The sequence below is a fragment of the Triturus cristatus genome, chromosome 7, assembly GCF_964204655.1.
Source record: "Triturus cristatus chromosome 7, aTriCri1.1, whole genome shotgun sequence".
Classification (NCBI taxonomy): Eukaryota; Metazoa; Chordata; class Amphibia; order Caudata; family Salamandridae; genus Triturus; species Triturus cristatus.
The window spans coordinates 1082452502-1082473147 of record NC_140590.1 but is presented as its reverse complement, the minus strand read 5'-3'; the positions used below and the strand labels follow the sequence as shown (position 1 = coordinate 1082473147).

General features: G+C 45.1%; 1 protein-coding gene across 1 annotated transcript in view; it reads left to right on the top strand.

Annotated features, from left to right (window-relative positions):
- The window catches only part of LOC146811132 (uncharacterized), a 249497-nt gene that overhangs the window by 37667 nt on the left and 191184 nt on the right, over positions 1 to 20646 (top strand). The window contains exon 5 of the mRNA XM_085614493.1: positions 17096 to 17155. Coding sequence (XP_085470619.1) covers positions 17096 to 17155 — 60 coding nt within the window. The remainder of the gene's footprint in view (positions 1 to 17095; positions 17156 to 20646) is intronic.

Genomic DNA, 20646 nt, shown 5'->3' with positions numbered 1-20646 from the left:
CCCCTGCATGAGCAGAGCCCCTCTGCAGCGTTCGCAGTATCTCCTCTGATGCTGTTTGTGGTGCAGCCTGACCATATACTCTTAAGTGCATTATAACCTCGCGGTAAATGCTAACTTTGGGATGGCTGCACGGAAACATGTCGTGTTTGGTGTCAACCGCTTTGGAATACTACCCCCCCACCCCGCCAGTTCTGGTGGCAGGGGTAGCATTCCACCCTTCTAGAGGGAGAGACATGTTCACACTGGTCTAACCCGGTAGGACTTTCCTGAGCCCTGGCATCACAAAATGGATGCCTCTGCCACAGACACGATTCTGGCCTCCTGCTGCTGACCGAAACTCCAGCAGGGGAGGCCTGGACAATAGGTTTCCTGTCCCAGGGAGGTGTAACCACCTCCCCAGACAGGCAGATGTGTATTGGGGCTGGGCTGGAGCACTCTCTGGTGCTTTGAAGTCCTGCACTGGGGGCACACTTGGTGTCCCTGAGCATAGTTCAGTTCAAACCGGTTGCAGGGGCTACCTGCCCCAGCTCTGGTGTGAAACTGGACAAAGGAAATGGGTGTAACCACCCCTCTTTCCAAACCCTCCCATAGGTGGCTCCCTAGAGTATGTCCAACCCCCAAACTTAGTATAAGTATGGGAACCCAGTCCTTGCGACTTTCGATTACCCTGGACAAAACTCTGCAACATATATCCTGGACCTTCGACGTTCTATCCTGACTAGAAAACTGAAGAAATCTCCATTGGGGTCAAGGAGTGATTCATCTGCTTGGTAGGCACCAAAGAAGCAACTGACCGGTCTGCATCGCTGAAGCTCCCGCCGGACGCCGAAGTCTTTGTATCCCCAGAGGCTGATTTCCAGACTTCCCCGAGGCTACCCTGAGTCCACCACAAAGCTGAGGCCCGTAGCTATCGTGGGTGACGTGGAACCATGACCCCTGGACACCATGAACTTTTGCAGCAACACTATCTTCTGGGACTTCCTCAAAGTTGTGCTTTGGGCTCTGAGTAGCCCCAGCCTTGAGCACCTCCTGCACTGAAGATTACTGGCCTCCACTCCACGAGTGACCCGTGGGCCAGTTTCAAGTGCGACCGCTTGAGGCTCCTTCACGATCGCTAGCCCATTGGCTAGTAGATTCTCACGAAGGTAACTCCTCTTCTGCTTGGGCTTTCCTGGTTGCTCCAGACGTGCCCTGACTTACCCTTGCTGGGTTAGTCCCTCAAACCTTGCTGGTCTGCACAGCAGTCCTTTCTCTGATTTTCAGTGACTTGCCGTTGCCAATGCTTGTTGGGTCAATTCTGGTCGCCGATACCGCAGCACTCAACAGACTTTATGGGACAGCTCGAATCCGGCTCGTGGAGTTTGTCGACGCCTCCTGGACCTCGTGGCTGAAGAATCAAGGCACCCATCAACTCACCTGAAGCACCCGACATCTGTGGGCATTGGTGCATCCTGCCCTCGGACACTGGCTAGTGACCCAGACTCTTTCCCCTCTGCTTTCAGGTTCCTTCCATTCTAGATCCAGGCTTGGATCTCTTTGGACACTTCTCCTCTTCACGGCAGCAGCAGTTCTTTGCCAGCTTCCATTGCAATCGACGACGCGACCCGATACCAAAAGACACCTATGCACCCGGCTTCCCTGGGTGAGGTAACTTGAGTACTCCGGTGCTCCCATGGGTGCTAGCCCTAGAACCTCTTAAGTCCAAAAGGGTTTGGTCCTGACTCGATTCTAAGTGTCCCTAATCTTTAAATTTCCAACCGCGACATTGGCCATAGGAGCTAACGGGAACCCGCGGTTGTGTTTACACACTGCACACGTGTCACTACCTTGGGTGGTTCCTTGGGGTCCCAGCGATTCTACAGGCTCTAGGCCTTGTGTCTCGTTCTGTCATGGTTCTTATACCACTTTAGTGGTATATGGTTTGGTACGCCCCTAGGGCCCATGAATTTGTGCTATTACTGTTGATTCCTAACTTGTAAATTAAGTACTTAAAACTCCAGTCTCATAAAGATGCTAGAGGGGTGTGTTTTATCCTAAATACATATATTTTTAATATATACCTGGTGTGGTTGTTTCATGTGATGATCCAAGAGATTATAGACTGGTAAAGCAAGCTGCTTTACATTCCTTCAAGACTTAGCCTGAAGGCTGCTCTCCATAGCTACCACTAGGATAGCTTTCAATAAAGGTTGTCTTTAACCAATTCACCATAAGGGATTGTTTGGACTGATACAAGGTGCCCACTAGAACTAGTGGACAGCATATATCAGGCCACTTTCTCACACCGGCAACTAACACTAATGAGATGCAGAGCAGGCATTCCTGTGCAAAAAGCAGCGAAAACACCACTTCGCAACATTCTCAATGACCAGCCAGATCTGCGATAAGATCACAAAACAGGTGATAAGGCGCGTTGGCAGCAGGGATTTAACATCTGCTCTGACCTGGTGTAAAGTCGGACAACAACCTGCACCATGAAAGGGAGCCCTACCCACAGCCACACCTAAAGAGCAACAGATGCCATGGAGCCACTGATCATGCAGCTCGGACACCCAAGAGGGCCACAACACCCACCGCCACCACCCACAGGACAATCAACATCCCTCCGCAGACAAAGCCGTTGGCGGTGCTGCACTTGTTGGCCTCTGGTACCTTCCAAACAACAACTGCCAGAGTCGGAGGAGTCACACAGCCAGCCCTATCCAAGTTCCTCACACCTGTCTTGGATGCCATCATCAGCTCAGTACCCCAGCACCTGCACTTCCCACACACTGCGCAGGAACCGCTGGAGACCAAGCAAGTCTTCTACACCATAGCTGGCTTCCCAAACGTGTTGGGGGCAATCGACTGCACACATGTACTCCTCGTGCCCCCGACCGCCACTGCACACAATCACCACAACAGGAAGCACACGCATTCCATCAATGTGCAGGCAATAGTGGACCACCGGGAACTCTTCACCAATGTTGTCGCCAACTACCCAGGCAGTTGCCATGATCCCATCATCTTCCGACAGTCCATCATCAACCAGCGCTTTGAGGCTGGCACCTGTTGATATGCACTGCTCGTCGGTAAGTAACAACTGAAACCACAGCACACCTCAACTCCACCAACTTTACAACTCACAACTCTGGGAATGCACACATAACAAAATCACATACAACATGACAACCAACATGCCCACATACCAGACACGACAACACAACTTACTGTGGCAACCTGGGCTAGCCATGTAAACAAGCCAGCAATGGCATGGCACCTCAGCCCCACAATAGCAGAATGTGGGGCGAGGTGGGAACCAGGCATGTGAGAAGGGGGCATTTGACCTATGAACGTGAATGTACACAATGCCAAGTGTGGTGTGGCTCTGCCCGACAGACCTGAGTATGCAGACCATGAACATTTCCATGTTGACATACACTGCTGGTGTTTGGAGTGTACTGGACAGTGGACACAACCATGTTACCTCAGCCAGTGGGGAAGATCGTGGAATAGTAGCTTGTCACGTCCCCCCCTGTAAGCGTTAGCGGAGTGGGCTGGCCCGTCGTATGCCAGGCCAGCATAAGAGTGTGAATAAAAAGCCCTTTGTTCTGGGCGTGGTCCTCTTCCACAATCGCCAATGTGTCTGACAGGGCGGTGCCTTTCACCCTGCCATGAGGCCAACACAGTGAACAGTGGTGCCTGCGATCCTGTGCGCCTGCAGCACCCCAGGTCGCTGGTCCCCAGAACCGTCTTGCCTGCCCCTGCGCATCCAGGCCTCACTGCACACCTTCCGACACTGGCGTGTGTCAAGGAGGGCCCACCACGTGGCGGCGCAGGCTCCAAGCCCGAGGCCTGTGACCTTGGCAGCCTCCTTAGACCATCCCTGGCCTCCGCGAGACAGGTCTGCAGTACTCATTTCTCGTTGACGTACTCCACCGCTGTCTCCGGCCCACACTGCCGTCCAGTAGGTCACACATTTGGAACTGAGTCTTGATTTCATGATGGCCGAGTCTATATGTGAATGGGGCATTTTATGTCACTGTATTCCCTTTGATGTAGTGCCACCGACTCTGTGCATAGCATTCCAAAGACATGTGTCTGTGGTAGCTTGCTGACTACTGCCTTTGGCCTATACTGCGGTCCAGAACCGCTGTGTTATCTGTGTACTGCCTACACTGCGGTCCACCCGGCCTCAAACACATCCAATCCAGTCTGGATCAGGCAGGACACGGCATTGTCGCACATGCTCAGTTCCGGTGGTTCTACCTCCGTCAACCACAAATCATCGCCACATGCTATTCCAATGCCATGTTTGAGACTTCCAGGAGCAGCTGGCTGAACAGCTCTTGGCCCGCGATGACCGCTGGCTCTGGCCCACACGGCGGTCCAGTAGGTCACACATTTGGAACTGAGTCTTGATTTATTCATGGCAGAGTTTATACCATTGTAAAGGCCTCATCGCAGACTGCATCCCCTTTCAGCTCTGGTTGAAATTCATGGACACTCTCTGGTTGAACTTTGGTGGCGTCTGAGTCTATGGCCGGGGGTTGTCTTCATCATCATGTAGCTGATACTGACTTGGTGTTAAAAATGAGTCTGTGGCATTCATCACCTCCATATTGACTGTTTCTGCCTGGTTCTGCACTCTGCATCATACCCTGGAAGAACACCTTCCACTGTCCCCTGAATCAATCTGCGACATTCACCTTGGACATCGATGAGGACCTGCTCTGCTCTGGTGTCCCTATCTCAGTGCACCGCAAGTCACCGTTCCGTGGCGGTTTGCCTGTGCCGGCCACACTGCATCCGGGGCCACTAACTCTGTGCAGCTCAAGTCATGGACACCGTCTGACTGACTTTTGTGTGGCCTCTAAGTCCACAACTGCGGTCCACCAGGGCTCACACATCAAATCCAGTCCTGACCTGCCCGGATGACGCATCACCGCAGGATGCACATGCCACCACTTCCAGGACCACCTCCCATCGACAACTGCCGGAGTCGAAAGAGTCTTACAGCCAGGCTAACAGAGTTGCACACTCCTGTCTTGGATGCCATCATCATCTTGATACCCTGCTCAGCTCTTCAGGTGCACTAACTCAGTTCCCCACAACTCATGGACCGTTTCTGATTGAGTTTTGTGGACAGCTCACGCAACAATGCCACCTCATGCAGTGGGGAAGACCTGGGAAGATGATGAGGAAGATGAGGCAAGTGTGCAGACAGAAGAAGGCACAGACAATGGGAGGGCAGGAGGCAACAACCAGAAGGCAGGAATGCACACTGGAGGTGGTAGTCCAGCTACACACCAGGAGCTATGTCACCTCAGGCAATGTGGAGGACCTGGGACGATGATGGGTAAGATGTGGCAGGTGTAACACACCCTACTGCAGCTGCAACAGGGATATCCCGAAGGGACACAATCCGAGACAACTTCTCACATGAGAACGCTCAGCTCTGGTGCCCCTACCTCAGTGCACTGCAACTCACTGAACCTTCTGACTGAATATTGGGTAACCTCTCTACTTGCTCCGGCTACCACCATCATGCCTCGTTTGTTGTTTGTGTTATGTGGTTGTTTTCTGTATCCACTTCAGTAGTGATCACTGTTGTAGTTGTTGCCAGCTCCAACCACTCCCTGAGGGCTGGATCACACTCACCTCACATCCATCAGCAAAGGTGTCACTGGTCATGTGGTCCTGGTAATAAACAGCGGCTGGGCGCACATGCCCGTAGCCAGTTCAACTGACTATCACAGTGTGTCTGCGTGCTCATTACGTATGCATGGTGGCCCTTGGCCCTACCAATTACATTGTGCGGTGTACAGCGGACGCAACCTAGTCACCCCAAGCAGTGGGTAAGACCTTGGACATGTAGCTCAGTCGTCCTCCCATCAATACATTAGAGGAGTGGACTGGTGTGAATGATTATCCCGGGTCTTTGGGAGTGGTTCAGTCCTGGAAATGTGCAAATGCGTGTTTCTATGTCGCAGTGTGTGTATCCGTTGTTGAGTGTAAGTGGTCCATGATGGGAATTAGGCACCCGTGTATGTGATCTAGTACGGTTGCCATGAGTTTGATCCCCACCCGCACCTGTTCAGCCACCTCCCTCTTGCATTCTAACACCTGGCCTTGGAATGCGATGTGTGCTTGGGTGAGGTGCTGGGAGCCACCCATGGTGGTGTGTGCCTCCTGCTGTGTAGTCTGTGCAGGGGGTGGGGCCTCCAGGATGCAGCTGGGCTGCCTTGCTCCTGGAGGTGGGTTGCCGTAGATGTCCATGAGCTGTTGTAGGGCGACGGTGTTGAGGTCCTCTTCATCATCACTGAGGAGTTGTCTGGTCTGCACTGCAGGAGGTGTTGATTGTCCCTCTGCCATGTGAAGGGGAGATGCATGTGAATATTGTGTTGACATGTATGTTGACGCATTGTACAAGTTTACATACAGACTGCATGACACTGTACATTGTGACTGTTTGTGAGGAGCTGACTATTTGATGCGGGCCAGTGAACAATTCAACGCGGTTTGGCCATTTTCAACTCACATTTCCCTGCCATGCCAAGAGGGATTGGCCCGTTTCTACAGACAAGGGGCCCCAATTGTGTCCCCTGTTCTGTTTTGGACATGTTGCGGTTTGTACCACATTGTTGTCAATGTTGATGTGCTCTGCATGTTATGTGTGTGTGCTGCATTTTGGGAGAGTCGCCCCTGCAGCTCTGATTTTGTTGCCCCTTATCCCTTTCATGTGGTGTGCGTTTGACTTCTGTGCCTCTACAGTGCTGAGAGGTTGCATACTTGGGTACATTGGTCTCTTGGTGGGAGTTGGGAGTCTGGGGCATGTTTTGTCTGCAGATGTGTTGTTGATGTCAGGGGTTGTTTTGCATGTGGATGTGTCCGAGTGTGACCTGCTCCTTTACAGATGTGTTACCTAAGATGGGTAAACCCAAAACTAGTCTCTGGAACCTGGGAAAAGGACAGTACGTAGGAACAGAGGTCCCAAAAAGTGATAAAACAATTCACAAAAATCACATTGGTCAAAACATAAATTCAAAATCAGCACTAGGACAAATGATATTTGATGCACACAGTGTTTTATTCACACTGGGCATCGATCCATTGGTGACAGTACTTACACATCATTACATATGAGATTGCCCCTAGAAGGGAACAAGGAATGGAGGGTGGGGAGACAGTGGTTTATGTGAGGATAAGGAAGTGACTACAGGATAGAGTGAGCGTCAAGACAATACATCACTTAGAAAACACGTGGCTCATTACTCACCCTGTTGCTTTTGTGTCAGGTCTTGTTGGGCAGTGTGGGGTCCCACAAATCCTGCCACCGTCTCAACACTGATGACTGTGGAGACCATTTTCTCCATTTCATCCAGCTCCTCCTGTGGCGCTGGACTCCTGCCTCCTGTCTGCATTGCTGGCTTCTGATTGTTGGCGAGTTTCTGCTTGGTTTTGCGCTTCACATCATTCCAGCGCCTCTTGACGTCTTCCATTGTCCTCCTCAGCACTCAGACTGCATTCATCTTGTCCACGATGGATTGCCATATCCCACTTTTTGTTGCCAATGACACAGTGGAGTTGACGAACAGTGGTTGATGGTGTTCTGTCACCTCCGTTATCAGGATCCTGTTTTCTTGCGGTCTGAACCGCGTCTTCCTCTTCTTCTTGCCCTTGTCTTTCCCTGATCCGAGGTCCTGGCCTGGTCGTCTGTGGGGCTTGTGGGGTTTGCGTTGTCTTCTGCACTCGGTCCGTGTACATCCATGGTGCTACGCAGTTTATTTATGTATTTTTTTTATTTTTGACTGCTTTTATGGTGCATGTTCACGCATGAGGCATGGGAATTGCAGGGCTGTCACTGGTTATCGCTGATTTTTGTATCGTGATTTGGGACATTGCAACTTTTTCCGCGTTCGTTTTTTCGCGTTTTTCCTGCGTTGCGTTAGTTTTAACGCGGTCATTTGGTGCATTATCATGGAACTATCACATGGTGCAGCCGTGTTGAGACGGTGTTATTTTCCCGCAATAGACTGCGATATGCAAAGTCACGTTAAGCAAATTTTGCGATGAATAACAACACTTGTTCTTGAGAATATCCCCCTATGTATTCTATTCCTGTGACGTCATTCAGGGGAATCTATGATATGTTTCCGATATCCTAAGATGATCTAATAGAAAAAAAGTCTGCTTTATAGGACTTGGCATTGCTTTATACATGTTGCCTGAAGGTTACTGTGGTGATCTGTGTTGGTCTTATGGTAAATAGCAGCAACAGAGTTTTGTGAATAGAAGTATCCAATTCTGCTGCAAAGTTTATGTGGATTTATAGTAGGTTTCTCAGTTCCACATGTTTTTTAGTTTCCCACAGAATAGTATATTTTCACAATTTTCAGCCAATCCTCAAATATCAACTTTAAATATTTACTAAGTAAAGTACAATAATATTGACTACAATAATTCTGTAGACAAAATATCAAAAAAACAGATAGGTATATATTTAATTGTTTTTATCATTAAAACTAACTGTATTAAGTTTAACAACAAATTGATATATATATAAATATAATATATATGTATGTATATAAAATACAGAAAAGTTAACATAAATGTAATAAGTTAAACATATGAATAAATATATAACTTCAAACAAAATCCAATCCAAGCAACAGTATGGAAAGTATTGGACTTTGGATGCTCAGGTTTACTATCCTCACTCCATAATGAGCAACAGCTATGAAAATGTTGGACTTTGGCGGGGTTCAGAATACTAGTCCCACTCCAAACTCAGTTAAAGGATAATTAAATCATTTAATAAAAGTACATTATAATAAACTGTATATCTATATGTATGTGTATATATAATGTATAGATATATAATTAAAAAAGAAACATATTTGAAATTATAAAATGCACTTATTAAATCATAAAAATCTGAAAAAGCATGACTACATTTAAAATTCTTCAAAGATAAAAGAAAAACACTTAAAAAACATAAAATATAAATATAAGAGTTAAACTAACGTATACATAATCAATAACTACTAAAACAAATAGACGTTTAAAAACGTTTTAATAAAGAAACTTAAAATATGATCACAAGTACTTGTTTTAATTAAATCCTAAAACATAAATAAAAATACATACAACTTAAAAACAAGAAAAAAAATTATTACCATTTTACCTCCAACTTAGGGCCTGATTCTGATGCGGTTTGGGAAGCTTCCCAACTGAATGGGTTTGGGAATGGTTTCCAACTGAATCGGATCTGGAGAGTCCAACCAGCCGAGTATGATGCATCCGGATGCTTCCAGATACAATTTGGTTGGACTCCCATTGACTTCAATGGCCCCCAAAGTCTGATTCCGACTGTCGATTCGAGTCGGACGGCACGATTTGGAAAGGATGTCCAAATCCAGCTTTATACTCAGTCCTTTGGAAACACGGGACATAGAGATGTACAATTCTGCTCCGTACGGCTTGGTCATTCCAAATGCCGCTGGTTTGGATTGGTGTATTCTTAATGCCTAACTCGCAACATACTCAGCTGGTTGAAAACTTTTCCGAGTCGGTTGGAAAGACGCCTTCTCGATCCAATTTAAACAGAGCAACCGCATCAGAATCAGGCCCTTAATATAAAATAAAAAAACACACTGTTTAACACCATGCAAACAAAGGTATAAAGGCACATACATCAAGAAAATAAAATGTATTTCTCTCACTCCAACCTAAGCAACACTAGGAAAAGATTTATTTTGCATCATAAGCAGCAGTAGGGAAAATGTTGGACACTGGAGGAAATACAATTACTGATTTGATTGGAATTTGTAATTGTTATGTGCCAACGTTTGCCCCAAGGCTTCTTGGTGCCTGAATATTTCAGTGATACATACCCTGATATCTCTATTGCCCTTCATTAAGTAAACAGATATGTTTTCACACCTTTTCTAAAAAGGACAACAAGCAGCTCTGAGCTTGAAGATAAATTGTAAATTCATTCCACAGCTGTGCAGCTAGCACCAAAAATGTTCTGCCCCAAGTTCTGTTATAGTTCGCTGTCGGCACATGCAGAAGGAGTAGATTATCTGAGTGTAGATTTCTAGTACTTTTATTCTTAGCAGATTTTGCATAGCGTTTTGAACTGTACTGTGAACTGCCTTATGGCAAAGTCACAGAGTTTTACATTATTTAGGTCGCCCCACTGAAAGCCAAAAGAGAGAATTTCCAAATCCAAAGACACTTTCCCATTTAGGTATGCTAAAAAGTGCACTTCTCAGAGCATTTTGCACTTGCTGAAGCTTACAAAGAATTGATTGCTGCATTAGCCACAACCACTGTACCCTTATTTGGGATGAATGGAAAGATCTCACGAAGTAGCCTAAGTTGTAAAAAACAAGCAAGAGACCACCACACTTATTTGCGGAAGACAGCCCAGATGTTTATCCATTGGGAATCCTTAGCTTTTTACTTTTTTAATGCTATAGGAGGGCTCACCAAAATGGTAGGCAACATCAACGGGGACCAGAGATTGACTTTTCCAAAGGCAATCACTGCTGTCTTTGAAGAGTTCAGTCCCAGCAGGCTCTATCCATACATTTTTCACTACCAGAAAAATCTCTCTCAGTCATCTGCATATAAAATATTTTTACATCCAATTCTTTTGAATACTGCTGCAAATGGTCTCATATACATTTAAATAGAACAGCAGGAATTGAAGGTATTTTCAGTATTGCTTTCCTATTCATCAAAAAAAGAGTCAAACCAGCTGAGAGCAGCAGCATAATACCCATTCACTCTAACCGCCTAATTTGGAAAGCAGGATCCACTGTGTAAAAAATGGTGACAAGGTCTAGCTCTATCAAGGAGTCTTGTTTCCCTTATCCTGGTCCAGTGCAGTCACTAAGCCTGACTCAGTTCAACAATGCTGTCTAAATCTCCTTTGAGTCTCATCCAATAAATTATGCTTTTCCATCTAGTTATAAATCCAATGTGCTACAAACTTCTCAACTAACTTAGCAATAGCAGTGATAAGTGAAATAGGTCTATAATTACTGGCCTCTGTGGGATGAGATTTGCTTTTTTAAAGGGTTTGACCACGAGGACTTCCAATGTTCAGACACTATTGCTGTAGAAAGAGAGGTACTAATTAGTGCCTTAAGAGGAGAGACAAACACTTGAAACACACAATTTCAAGTGGCTTTTAAAATATGAGGAGCAGTTTGGATAGTGTTGGACTTTGGTGCGGTTAGAAATAATGTTCCCACTCCTGACTGACCAATAGCAAGTAAAGCGTTGGATTTTGTAGTAGTCAGATTTACTATTTCCACTCCGAACTGAACATTGGTAAATGTGTTGGACTTTGTAGGGGTTATATTTACTACTTTCACTACAACCTGAGAAAGAGCATGGAAAGTGTTGGACTTTGGAGATGTCAGATTTAAAATTCCCTCTCCAATGTATACAACAGTGGGGAACATATTAGACACTTAAGGGGGGCAGGTTTACTATTCCCTCTACACCATAAGCAACAGTACAGAAAGTGTTGGACTTCAAGGGCTCAGATATATTATTTCCACTCTAAATTGAGCAACATTAGTGAAAATGTTGGATTTTGGAAGAGTTAGATTTACTATTTGCATGTGCACATAAACAGCAGTACAGAACATGCAGATCTCTAAAATAATCACATTTATTATTCAAAACCAAAATAATAAAACAAATGCAGAGAATCAAAGTATAAATATAATCATATTGTAAAAAAAAGACCTGAATAATTATCACAGCTGAGAACAAAACATATACAAAATAATAAATACGAATCAATGTAAATAAAATGTAGCATTTAAAATCACAATATTAATAATAAATGTAAAAAAGTTAAAATATAGATCAATAGACAGACATAACAATAAGCATGATAACTGGAAATGCAAATTACCTAAAACAGGTATTTATAAATTTAAAAATAAATAGGTATAACCAAAAATGTATAAAATCAATATAAATCACTTATCACTTAAATGACATAATTGTGAAACAGTTTTACCAATTAATAATACATAATTGCAATTTAGAATGAATACAGATATATTTGAAAATACTTCCAAAGCATTACCTGCAAATCAAACAAACCAACAAAAATATACCATCAAAAACTAATTATAATAAGTTATAATACAGAACAAACATAAACAAAAAATATTCAAAAGAAATAAATAAAACAAATTTTGAAATACATGTTCAACAATTATACAAAAGACCGAAATAATTATGAATTGTGCCCCAAAAACATATGTAGATAATTTTCATATTTAGCTAACAACTTAACATATTAACATATAATTGATTAATTTAAAGCATTAAAACATATACTTAAAATACTTCTGACCCTGCTCTACAAACTCAACAACCTACCCCAAAAAGCAAAATAGGATTGAATAAACGTTTAAAAATCTATTGTTTATAAAATATGCACAAACATGACACAAAAATGTATATTAAAACACATTAAATGTGATACTTTAAAAAAGTTTAAAAAAATTACATACACATTCACTTATAAATAAAATTAACAATAATCCAACTAACCAATTACAAAATATACATATTAAATACACATTTTTAAAATATTAAAATACATTTTTATTTTAAAACACTTCCCAAGCTATGAGTGTGACTGCTCTACCCCACGCAGCTCCATCTCTAAGTGCTGCCCTGAGAGACTTGTGCTCTCCGTTCTTCCATAGGTTTGAGGCCCTTGTCCACCCGTAAGCTCATGCCTGCGCCTCATCCCTGATGGTCCAGTGGGAAAGCACTCTGCTTTTCTGCTGTTCTGCTTTTTTCTGTGCCCTCTGCAGCCTCTTTTCTCTTTTCTCCCTTTTTTCTGTTGTGCTCTCTCTTTTCTCTTATGCTTTCTTTTCTCTTTTGCTCCCTCTTTTCTCTTGTGCGCTCTTTTTTCACTTTTGCTTCGTCTTTTCTCTTTTGCTCTCTCCTTTCTCTTTTTGCTCTCTCTTTTCTCTTTTGCTCCCTCTTTTTCTCTTTTGCTCTCTCTTTTACAGTTTTGCGCTCTCTGCTGCTGCTGGCCCCTGTGGCCTCTCCCTCTCCAGCGTGTACTTCCCACCTCCCAGCTGACCGCCCTCCACCGACCCCTACTTAATGGTGGCCGATGTGCGGCAAGAAGAACAAAAACACTGACCTGATCAGTGTGACTGCTCTCTCCCGCGCAGCTCCACCACTAAGTGCTGTCCTAAGAGACCTGTGCTCTCCGTTCTGCCATAGGTTTAAGGCCCTCCTCCACCTGCAGGCTCCTGCCTGCACCTCATCCCTAGTGGTCCAGTTTAAGAGCACTCTGCTCTTCCGCTGTTCCGCTTTTTTTCCTGTGCTCTCTTATCTCTTTTTTCCTCTCTCTTTTCTCTTTTGCTCCCTCTTTTCTCTTGTGCTCTCTCTTTCCCCTTTTGCTCCCTATTTTCTCTTGTGCTCTCTCTTTTCTCTTTTGCTCCCTCTTCTCTCTTTTGCTCTCCCCTTCCCCTTCCCTTTTTACTTTCTATTTTCTCTTATGTGCCCTCTTTTTTTCTTTTGCTCTCTCTTTTACAGTTTCGCTCTCCCTGCCGCTGCAGCCCTGGTGGCCCCTCCAGTGTGTCCTTCCCACTCCTGCTACCACTTCCCAGCTGACCGCCCCCAACCCCTACTTAATGGCAGCCTCTGGGCAGCTGCGCCACTGGTGCACCAAAGGCACGCCTGTCTGCACCCGTTCGTGACCCAACCACGACCAGCACCAGGGACCCTGGTCTTCTGATCCGCCTCCGCTACGACTCCATCACCCTTCACTCTCTCAACTTCAGACGCAGCAACAAATGCCAGCTTTCAACACCTAGCGACACCCAAAGCCCGATCTCCTGCCGACACTGCTGCTGCACCTTCACCCACCTCCGGACTCCTGTAGCGGCCCCCAGCCTACCGGACATCATCGCAAACTAACCACTGAACTGTATCCTCCTCAACATGTGCTCCCTACACAAGCACACCATAGAAATCTGAGACCTCCTCAACACCCACACGTCCGATGTTGCCTTCCTCAAAGTAACCTGGACCAAAGCCAACTCTGCGCCCGACCTCGCAACTGCCATTCCCCAGGATACAAGATCTTGAGAAAAGACCGCCCAGTACGAGGCATTGCCATCGTCCGCAAAAGCTCTCTCCGCATTACAACCACAGACCTGGACGACGCTATGACCCTCATGGAACATCTCCACTTCCAGAACCAAACCAACCCCAAAATGACTCTAAGCGGAACCCTCATCTACGGGCTGCCTGGCCCCCACGTTCCTTTTACCAACACCATCACCGACCTCATCACACCCCATGCCCTCGCCTCCACAGACTACATTCTACTTGAAGACCTAAACTTCCACCTGGACAACCACGACGATCCCAACACCACCCGCCTCCTAGAGACCTTGCCAACATAGGACTAAAGCAACCTGTCACCACCCCCACGCACACAGCGGGACACACACTTGATACAGTCTTCGCAGATGGAAAGAGCATCTCCTACAGCCCACACAACAGAACTCCTCTGGACATACCAGCACTGCATCCACTTCTCCTTAGGAAAACCAACAGTACACATACTCGCCACCACCAACAACATCCACTCCCTCCTCAACCAGGGCCAAACAGCAGCTCTCATCCTCCTCAACTGCTCAGCTGCCTTCAACACTGTCTCCCACTGCACCCTAGCTACCAGACTACACGACGCCAGCATCCACAGAAAGGCCCTTGACTGAATATGCTTATTTTTCACAAGCAGAACTCAGCAAGTCAGACTCCCGCCTTTTCTCTCAGAACCAACAGATACCAGATGTGGAGTGCCCTGGGATCCTCCCTCATCCCCACCCTCTTCAACATCTACATGGCCCCCTCGCAACCATTGTCAGAAACCATGGGCTCAACATAGTCTCCTACGCCAACAACACCCAGCTCATCTTATCCCTCACCAAAGTACCCAACATCACCAGGCACAAATTCCAAGAAGGGGTGAAAGACATCGCCACCTAGATGAAGAGGAGCTGCCTGAAACTCAACTCAGAGAAAACAGAAGTCCTCATCCTTGGCCCAACCCCATCCGCCTGGGATGACACCAGGTGGTCCCCACCCTCAGAAGCCCCCCCACCACGACGGACCATGCACGAAACCTCTGCATTATACTAGACTCAGCTCTCACGATGAACCGCCAGATCAACGCCGTATCTTCAGCATGTTTCAACACCCCCGCGTACTGAAACAAACATTCAGATGAATCCCTCCCGAATCCAGAAAAACTGTCACGCATGCCCTCATCAACATCGAACTGGATTACGGCAACGCTCTCTAGGCCAAAATCAACAAGAAAGTACTTCACAAGCTCCAGACCTTCCAGATTGCCACAGCCAGATAAGTCCTAGACATACCCCGCGACCACCACATCACCCAACACCTCCACGATCTCCACTGGCTCCCCATCGAAAGAAGAATAACCTTCAAGCTCATCACCCACGCTTACAAGGCCCTCCACAACATCGGACCAGCATACCTAAATGACTGCCTCTCCTTCCACGCACCCAAGAGACACCTCCGATCAGCTGACCTCTCTCTGGCCACCGTCCCACGCATCTACAAGACCAGAGTGGAAGTGAAGCCTTTCTCCTACCTCACAGCCAAGGCCTGGAACAACCTCTCCATCCGCTTCCTTCAAACCCACACACTGCCCCAGTTCAGGAAAGACCTCAAGACCTAGTTTTTCAGATGACCCCAGCACGCCACAGAGACGCCCCTCCCCCCCAGTGCCTTGAGACCCTTGTGGGTGAGTAGTTGCGCTTTATAAAACCTGATTGATTGATTGATTCTCATACAAATGCAACATTTTTATTCAGTGAGTGCAGTTTGATGTAGGTTTCTGAATATTTTGGCATGGGACTAAATAATTATGATATTCTGTTTCAACATTGTTTGAAATGCCAATTATCAAGATTAATGCCTTTACAGAGCTTCCGTTCTCCACACACTGAGAATTGACTGCTGGAAATAAACAGGTGCAGAAAGCAATTGAAATGATTCAGCACAGAGCTTCTTGGTGATTTTAGACTTCAGGCCAGAGAAACCGAAAGTCAGCAAGGCTGGGACATGCCACTTATGCATACATGCCAACTGACCCGATTCAGTCTGGAGACTGCTAATTTTGTCTTAATTTCAGCTTTAAACTGCAAGAAATCGCCTTTGCTTCAATATACGTCATTGAGAAAAATTAAGACCCACGATTTTATTTGCTTAAATCCCCTCTTCCTTGTTTCAAAATGTTGACATGTTAGCTTATGTGACTGCCTGACTCATTCTTACCAGGCAATCTCAGACATGATGCACAAAAGCTTTCACGATACATAATTTTCAGTATAGATCCACAATATCTCAAACTCCTGAAATTTTAGATATAGTTGCCCACAGCGAAGCCTTCCTCCCTTTTTTGTAGTAAGACCATTCCCATGCCACTGCTGCAGGTTTTCTAATGGGCAGGTCATGCACCTCTTTAGAGATAACACCAGCAGATTCGAACATGGCTTCTTGGCCTGGATGCATTCAGTCACAGTGCATAAACACACTGGCCAGTCTGTCTGTAAAATTCCACCTTTTCCATGATCTAGAATACTTGAGCCACCACTGAATTTTGAGTATCATGCTGTTTTGCCTAATTGCTTGTTTTCAGTCCAGGGAGGACCTGGCTTGGCAGTTCGGGCTGGACTGTTCCCATGAGACACAGGGTCAAGACTGATTTGCAAATGGCTGGGTTAAACCGGAATGGCATGGTGAGCAAAAAAACGATGGATTTAGGCCCAGATCTCTGTACTGGAGTGAATGTATGACATTGTTCTGCATTCTGTCCATCAACTGTTGTTTTTGCTTTTTGCCTAATTGAGCATCTTTCAGGGAATCATTGTGCAATTCCGTTCCAGCTGTGCAGTTATCCTGATGCCCTGTTCCCTGTCTTGATGGATGTTAGTTGCATGAATCTATTTTTTTGTAGATGTTTTATATTACCTTTTTTGTTACAATAATCCATCCTTCTCATTGTTTCTTTTAGAATGGTGACATTAACATAGAAGAATATAAAACGACTTTCAGAGACCTACGCACTACATTGGTAAGCTATATTAAATCTTGTATCTATCTTTTCTGAAAGCTTCTCCAGGATATATCTTTTGAGCTATTACTAGTGCACCATCTTTACAATGTAGAAGGACACAATTTCCCTACAAACGTAAGCTGTTTATAATAAACCAGTGGCAAAAGAATGCTGCTTTAGAAACTTTACCCATCAATTTAGGAGCGGTGTATTATTTTACTTTATGGATGTTCGTTCTTCAGACTGAAGTAGGCAAAAAGTGATGGATGGAATGCTTGAAATGATCTCTGCCACCGGTAATCACACTTGCCCTATCCCAATATATCATTATTTGCACAAATTATCACAACAGTTTGGACCCAGTCATATGAAAATCAGTCTTGACCCTGCTCCAATGGGAACAGTCAACCCCGAACTGCCAGGCCAGGTCCTCCGTGATTCAGAACACAAGCAATCAAGGACAGGTTTCACCCTGATAAGGGCTCATCAGCCATGATTATCTTTGTTCCAGTAAAACAATGTGCATGAAACCCATGTCTAGGTATACCCATCCCTCTTAGGGTGACCTGCTGAAGTATACAAAAACTTGTTCCCATGAGGAGTAGGGTAGAGGCTGATTTGCATATGGTTGGGTCCAAACTGAGGTAGCACGGTGAACAAAAGAACAATGGGTTTGGATGCTACCCAGATTGATTGCCAGTGGTTAGACTAATTGCAAGCATTCCTACCATCTCTTTTTGTGCATTTGATGTACCACCCTACATGGCAACAGTATGCCCAGACATGGGTCCCATGCTCACGCTTCTACTGGAACCAAGTCTTATCAGGATATCAGGAGGAAACTGTTCCTAGGCTGCTTCTTTATATTACGTTAAGGACCTGGCCTGGCAGTTCAGGCTGGACGGTTCTCATGAGGGCCAGGGTCAAGGCTACTTTGCATATTGAGTTCAAACTGAGGTGGCATGATATGCAAAAGAATTATGGGTTGGGATGCTTCTCTGAGTGAATGCCTGTGGTTATACAAATTGCAAGCATTACTTCAATCTCTTTTATTACTGACACAAATACTGTTCAACAAGTCAAATACGGAATTTTAGTATTTCCTTTACAACCGAATACAATGTGTTCAATAGCGAAAGCAATAAGTAGATAAATATGTACCCGGAAGGGAATTCAACCGACAATAAGGTGAGACAGGTTTGTTCCAGCAGAATCATTTGCAGTAAAGTACTACTTTGTTCTGACTGACTAGTTCTACTGAATTATTTTATTAAAAGGATGCAAATCCCTCACCTACTATTGTGACATGCTTCAGTATCAGTTGTTGCTCATCACCAAAGATCTGAGTGATGTTCTCTCTGATCAGGAGTTCATAACACATTCTTCTTAATGAAGCACCATCCACGGTTGTAGAGATAGCTGTTGATCTCTTTTCTTTTAAACATTTTTATTGTTTTGAATTCTTGAAGGACAAGTAAAACAAATATGGCTTATATGGGTGACATAAGTGATTACAGTATGATTTACATATGTGTTAATCCAAACGTCTGTAATCGTAACGTGCAATACGATAAGAGATTGAGTGCTAAAGGGTTTATTCGCAGTGCAGAAAGCTAATGTTGTCAGTGGACCCATCATGACTTTCTCCATCGGTCCTCTAGGGTATATAACAATTGTGTGTAAAGTGTGCATCAGACTAAAGTATGCGAGGTCATGGACACCAGACTTTGTTGTGTTTGTAGGGGCAACATCTGGCTGTATAAACAGCCTTCTCGAGTGTGCAACAGTGGTCCATTCCCTGTTTCCATTCTAGTAGCTTGGGGGAGTGGAGTTCTCCAGTGTTTGGCTATATCGCACTTAGTGATTAAGGGCCAGATGTGAAGAACCAGAACCTTATGGGCCTGGCGGCGCAGGACACGCCTTAATCTCCTGAGTTCTCCTGCTTTAAGTAACAGAGACACGGGACACTCTGTCAGGCGTAAAAGATCAGATTTATTAGCTGCAGCTAGTACAGTTGTCCTAGAAGTACACACGGTATGTTCTCAGGAGACTGCCACTTCACTCCGTGGCGCACAATCTTATACAGTATATAGATGACATATATATTAACCAGAAACACACCCAATATATACATAGAGAGCCAAAAAGGGAAGTCAAAAAATGAGACATGACCAATAGAGAGAACTTAAAAACAAGATATCGAGTAACTCGAAGAAGCCTCTCCTTCAACTGTGTTTGTCACCCTCCCCACAGGTTAATGTATTAACATGTCTGTAACTGGCTTGCAGATGGCAAGATACATATGTGTATTTTTGGAGGATAGTCTTGAAACGAGAAAATACGAGCAGAGAACAGTGAAGGCCAGAAGATAAGATAAAGTTTAGAAGAGAATAGTATGAGCCAGCAGATAGTTGAGACAAGGATTAGGAAAACCAGACGGGGATTAGTGTACTCGGCCAGTCCCTGACACCAGCTTTGTAAACAGAGACAGAAGGCTATTTTGACACGATATTGCAGTAAAAGCAGAAAGGACTTCGTTCGCCGTGCTGCCTGAGTGAGGGCAACATAAAATGGCGGCGGAATACAAAATGGCGGGTCAATATGATCGAGATCGAAAACTGAATTTCCTCAGATGTACCGCCGTTTTTTGCTGTCGCAAACGATTAATTGTCCCGTTTGAGACTGGAAAATGGGCCCTGGCATGTACAAATGCTATTTTGCGAGTCGGTGACTCGCAAAATAGCATATGCAACTCTCTTTATTAGATACAATGGAATGTACCATGTTTTATTAATGAGGCAGGCAATTTGCGACCCCATTAGGAATCGCTAACAGTGTCTGAGACACTGCTGTAAATTGCATTTTGTGAGTCGCAAAGTGATGGAATGTGCAAGTCGCATAATGTAAGGGTCGTACATCTGGCCCTAGGTAACCAAGATCTATAAGGGTGAAGCTAGTGCAGTTCCCGCCTTGCTTCTTCATAATCCCCTGGAAATGCACTTTGGGTGCGAGATCTAGCGAGTGCCCAAGTGATGTAATGTGATGTGGATAGGAAATACTGGAATCATCTCCAATAATGTTCTATGTCTGGCATTCCCAAGCTATGTGTAGTAAAGTACCTATTGAAGATCTGATGTGGGCGCATACCAATGGGTATGCACGATTAATTTTATGCAGCTGATCTGGGGTATAATATAACCTATGGCAATATAATATTTGGTCAGGTTTGGGCTGAATTTGTCAGAGTGTAGGGAGCTGCCAAGGTTTCTCTTCATTTATCATTGTCTAATGTTCTTAGTTCGGTTTCCGAAGTTGCCCCTAGATCGACCAAAAGGTCTGAAGCATTAGTTTTCACTGATCTACAAAACTGTGATATACTGCCTTTCCCTAGTGGCACTAAGATCAGTTTGGCTTCTAGAGGGTTAAATTCAGGTCGTCACTGGAGTTCCTCCTGGAGGGGGTGCAGTGTGTGATGCAATTTGAGGAAGTGAAAAAACTGGGACCTAAGT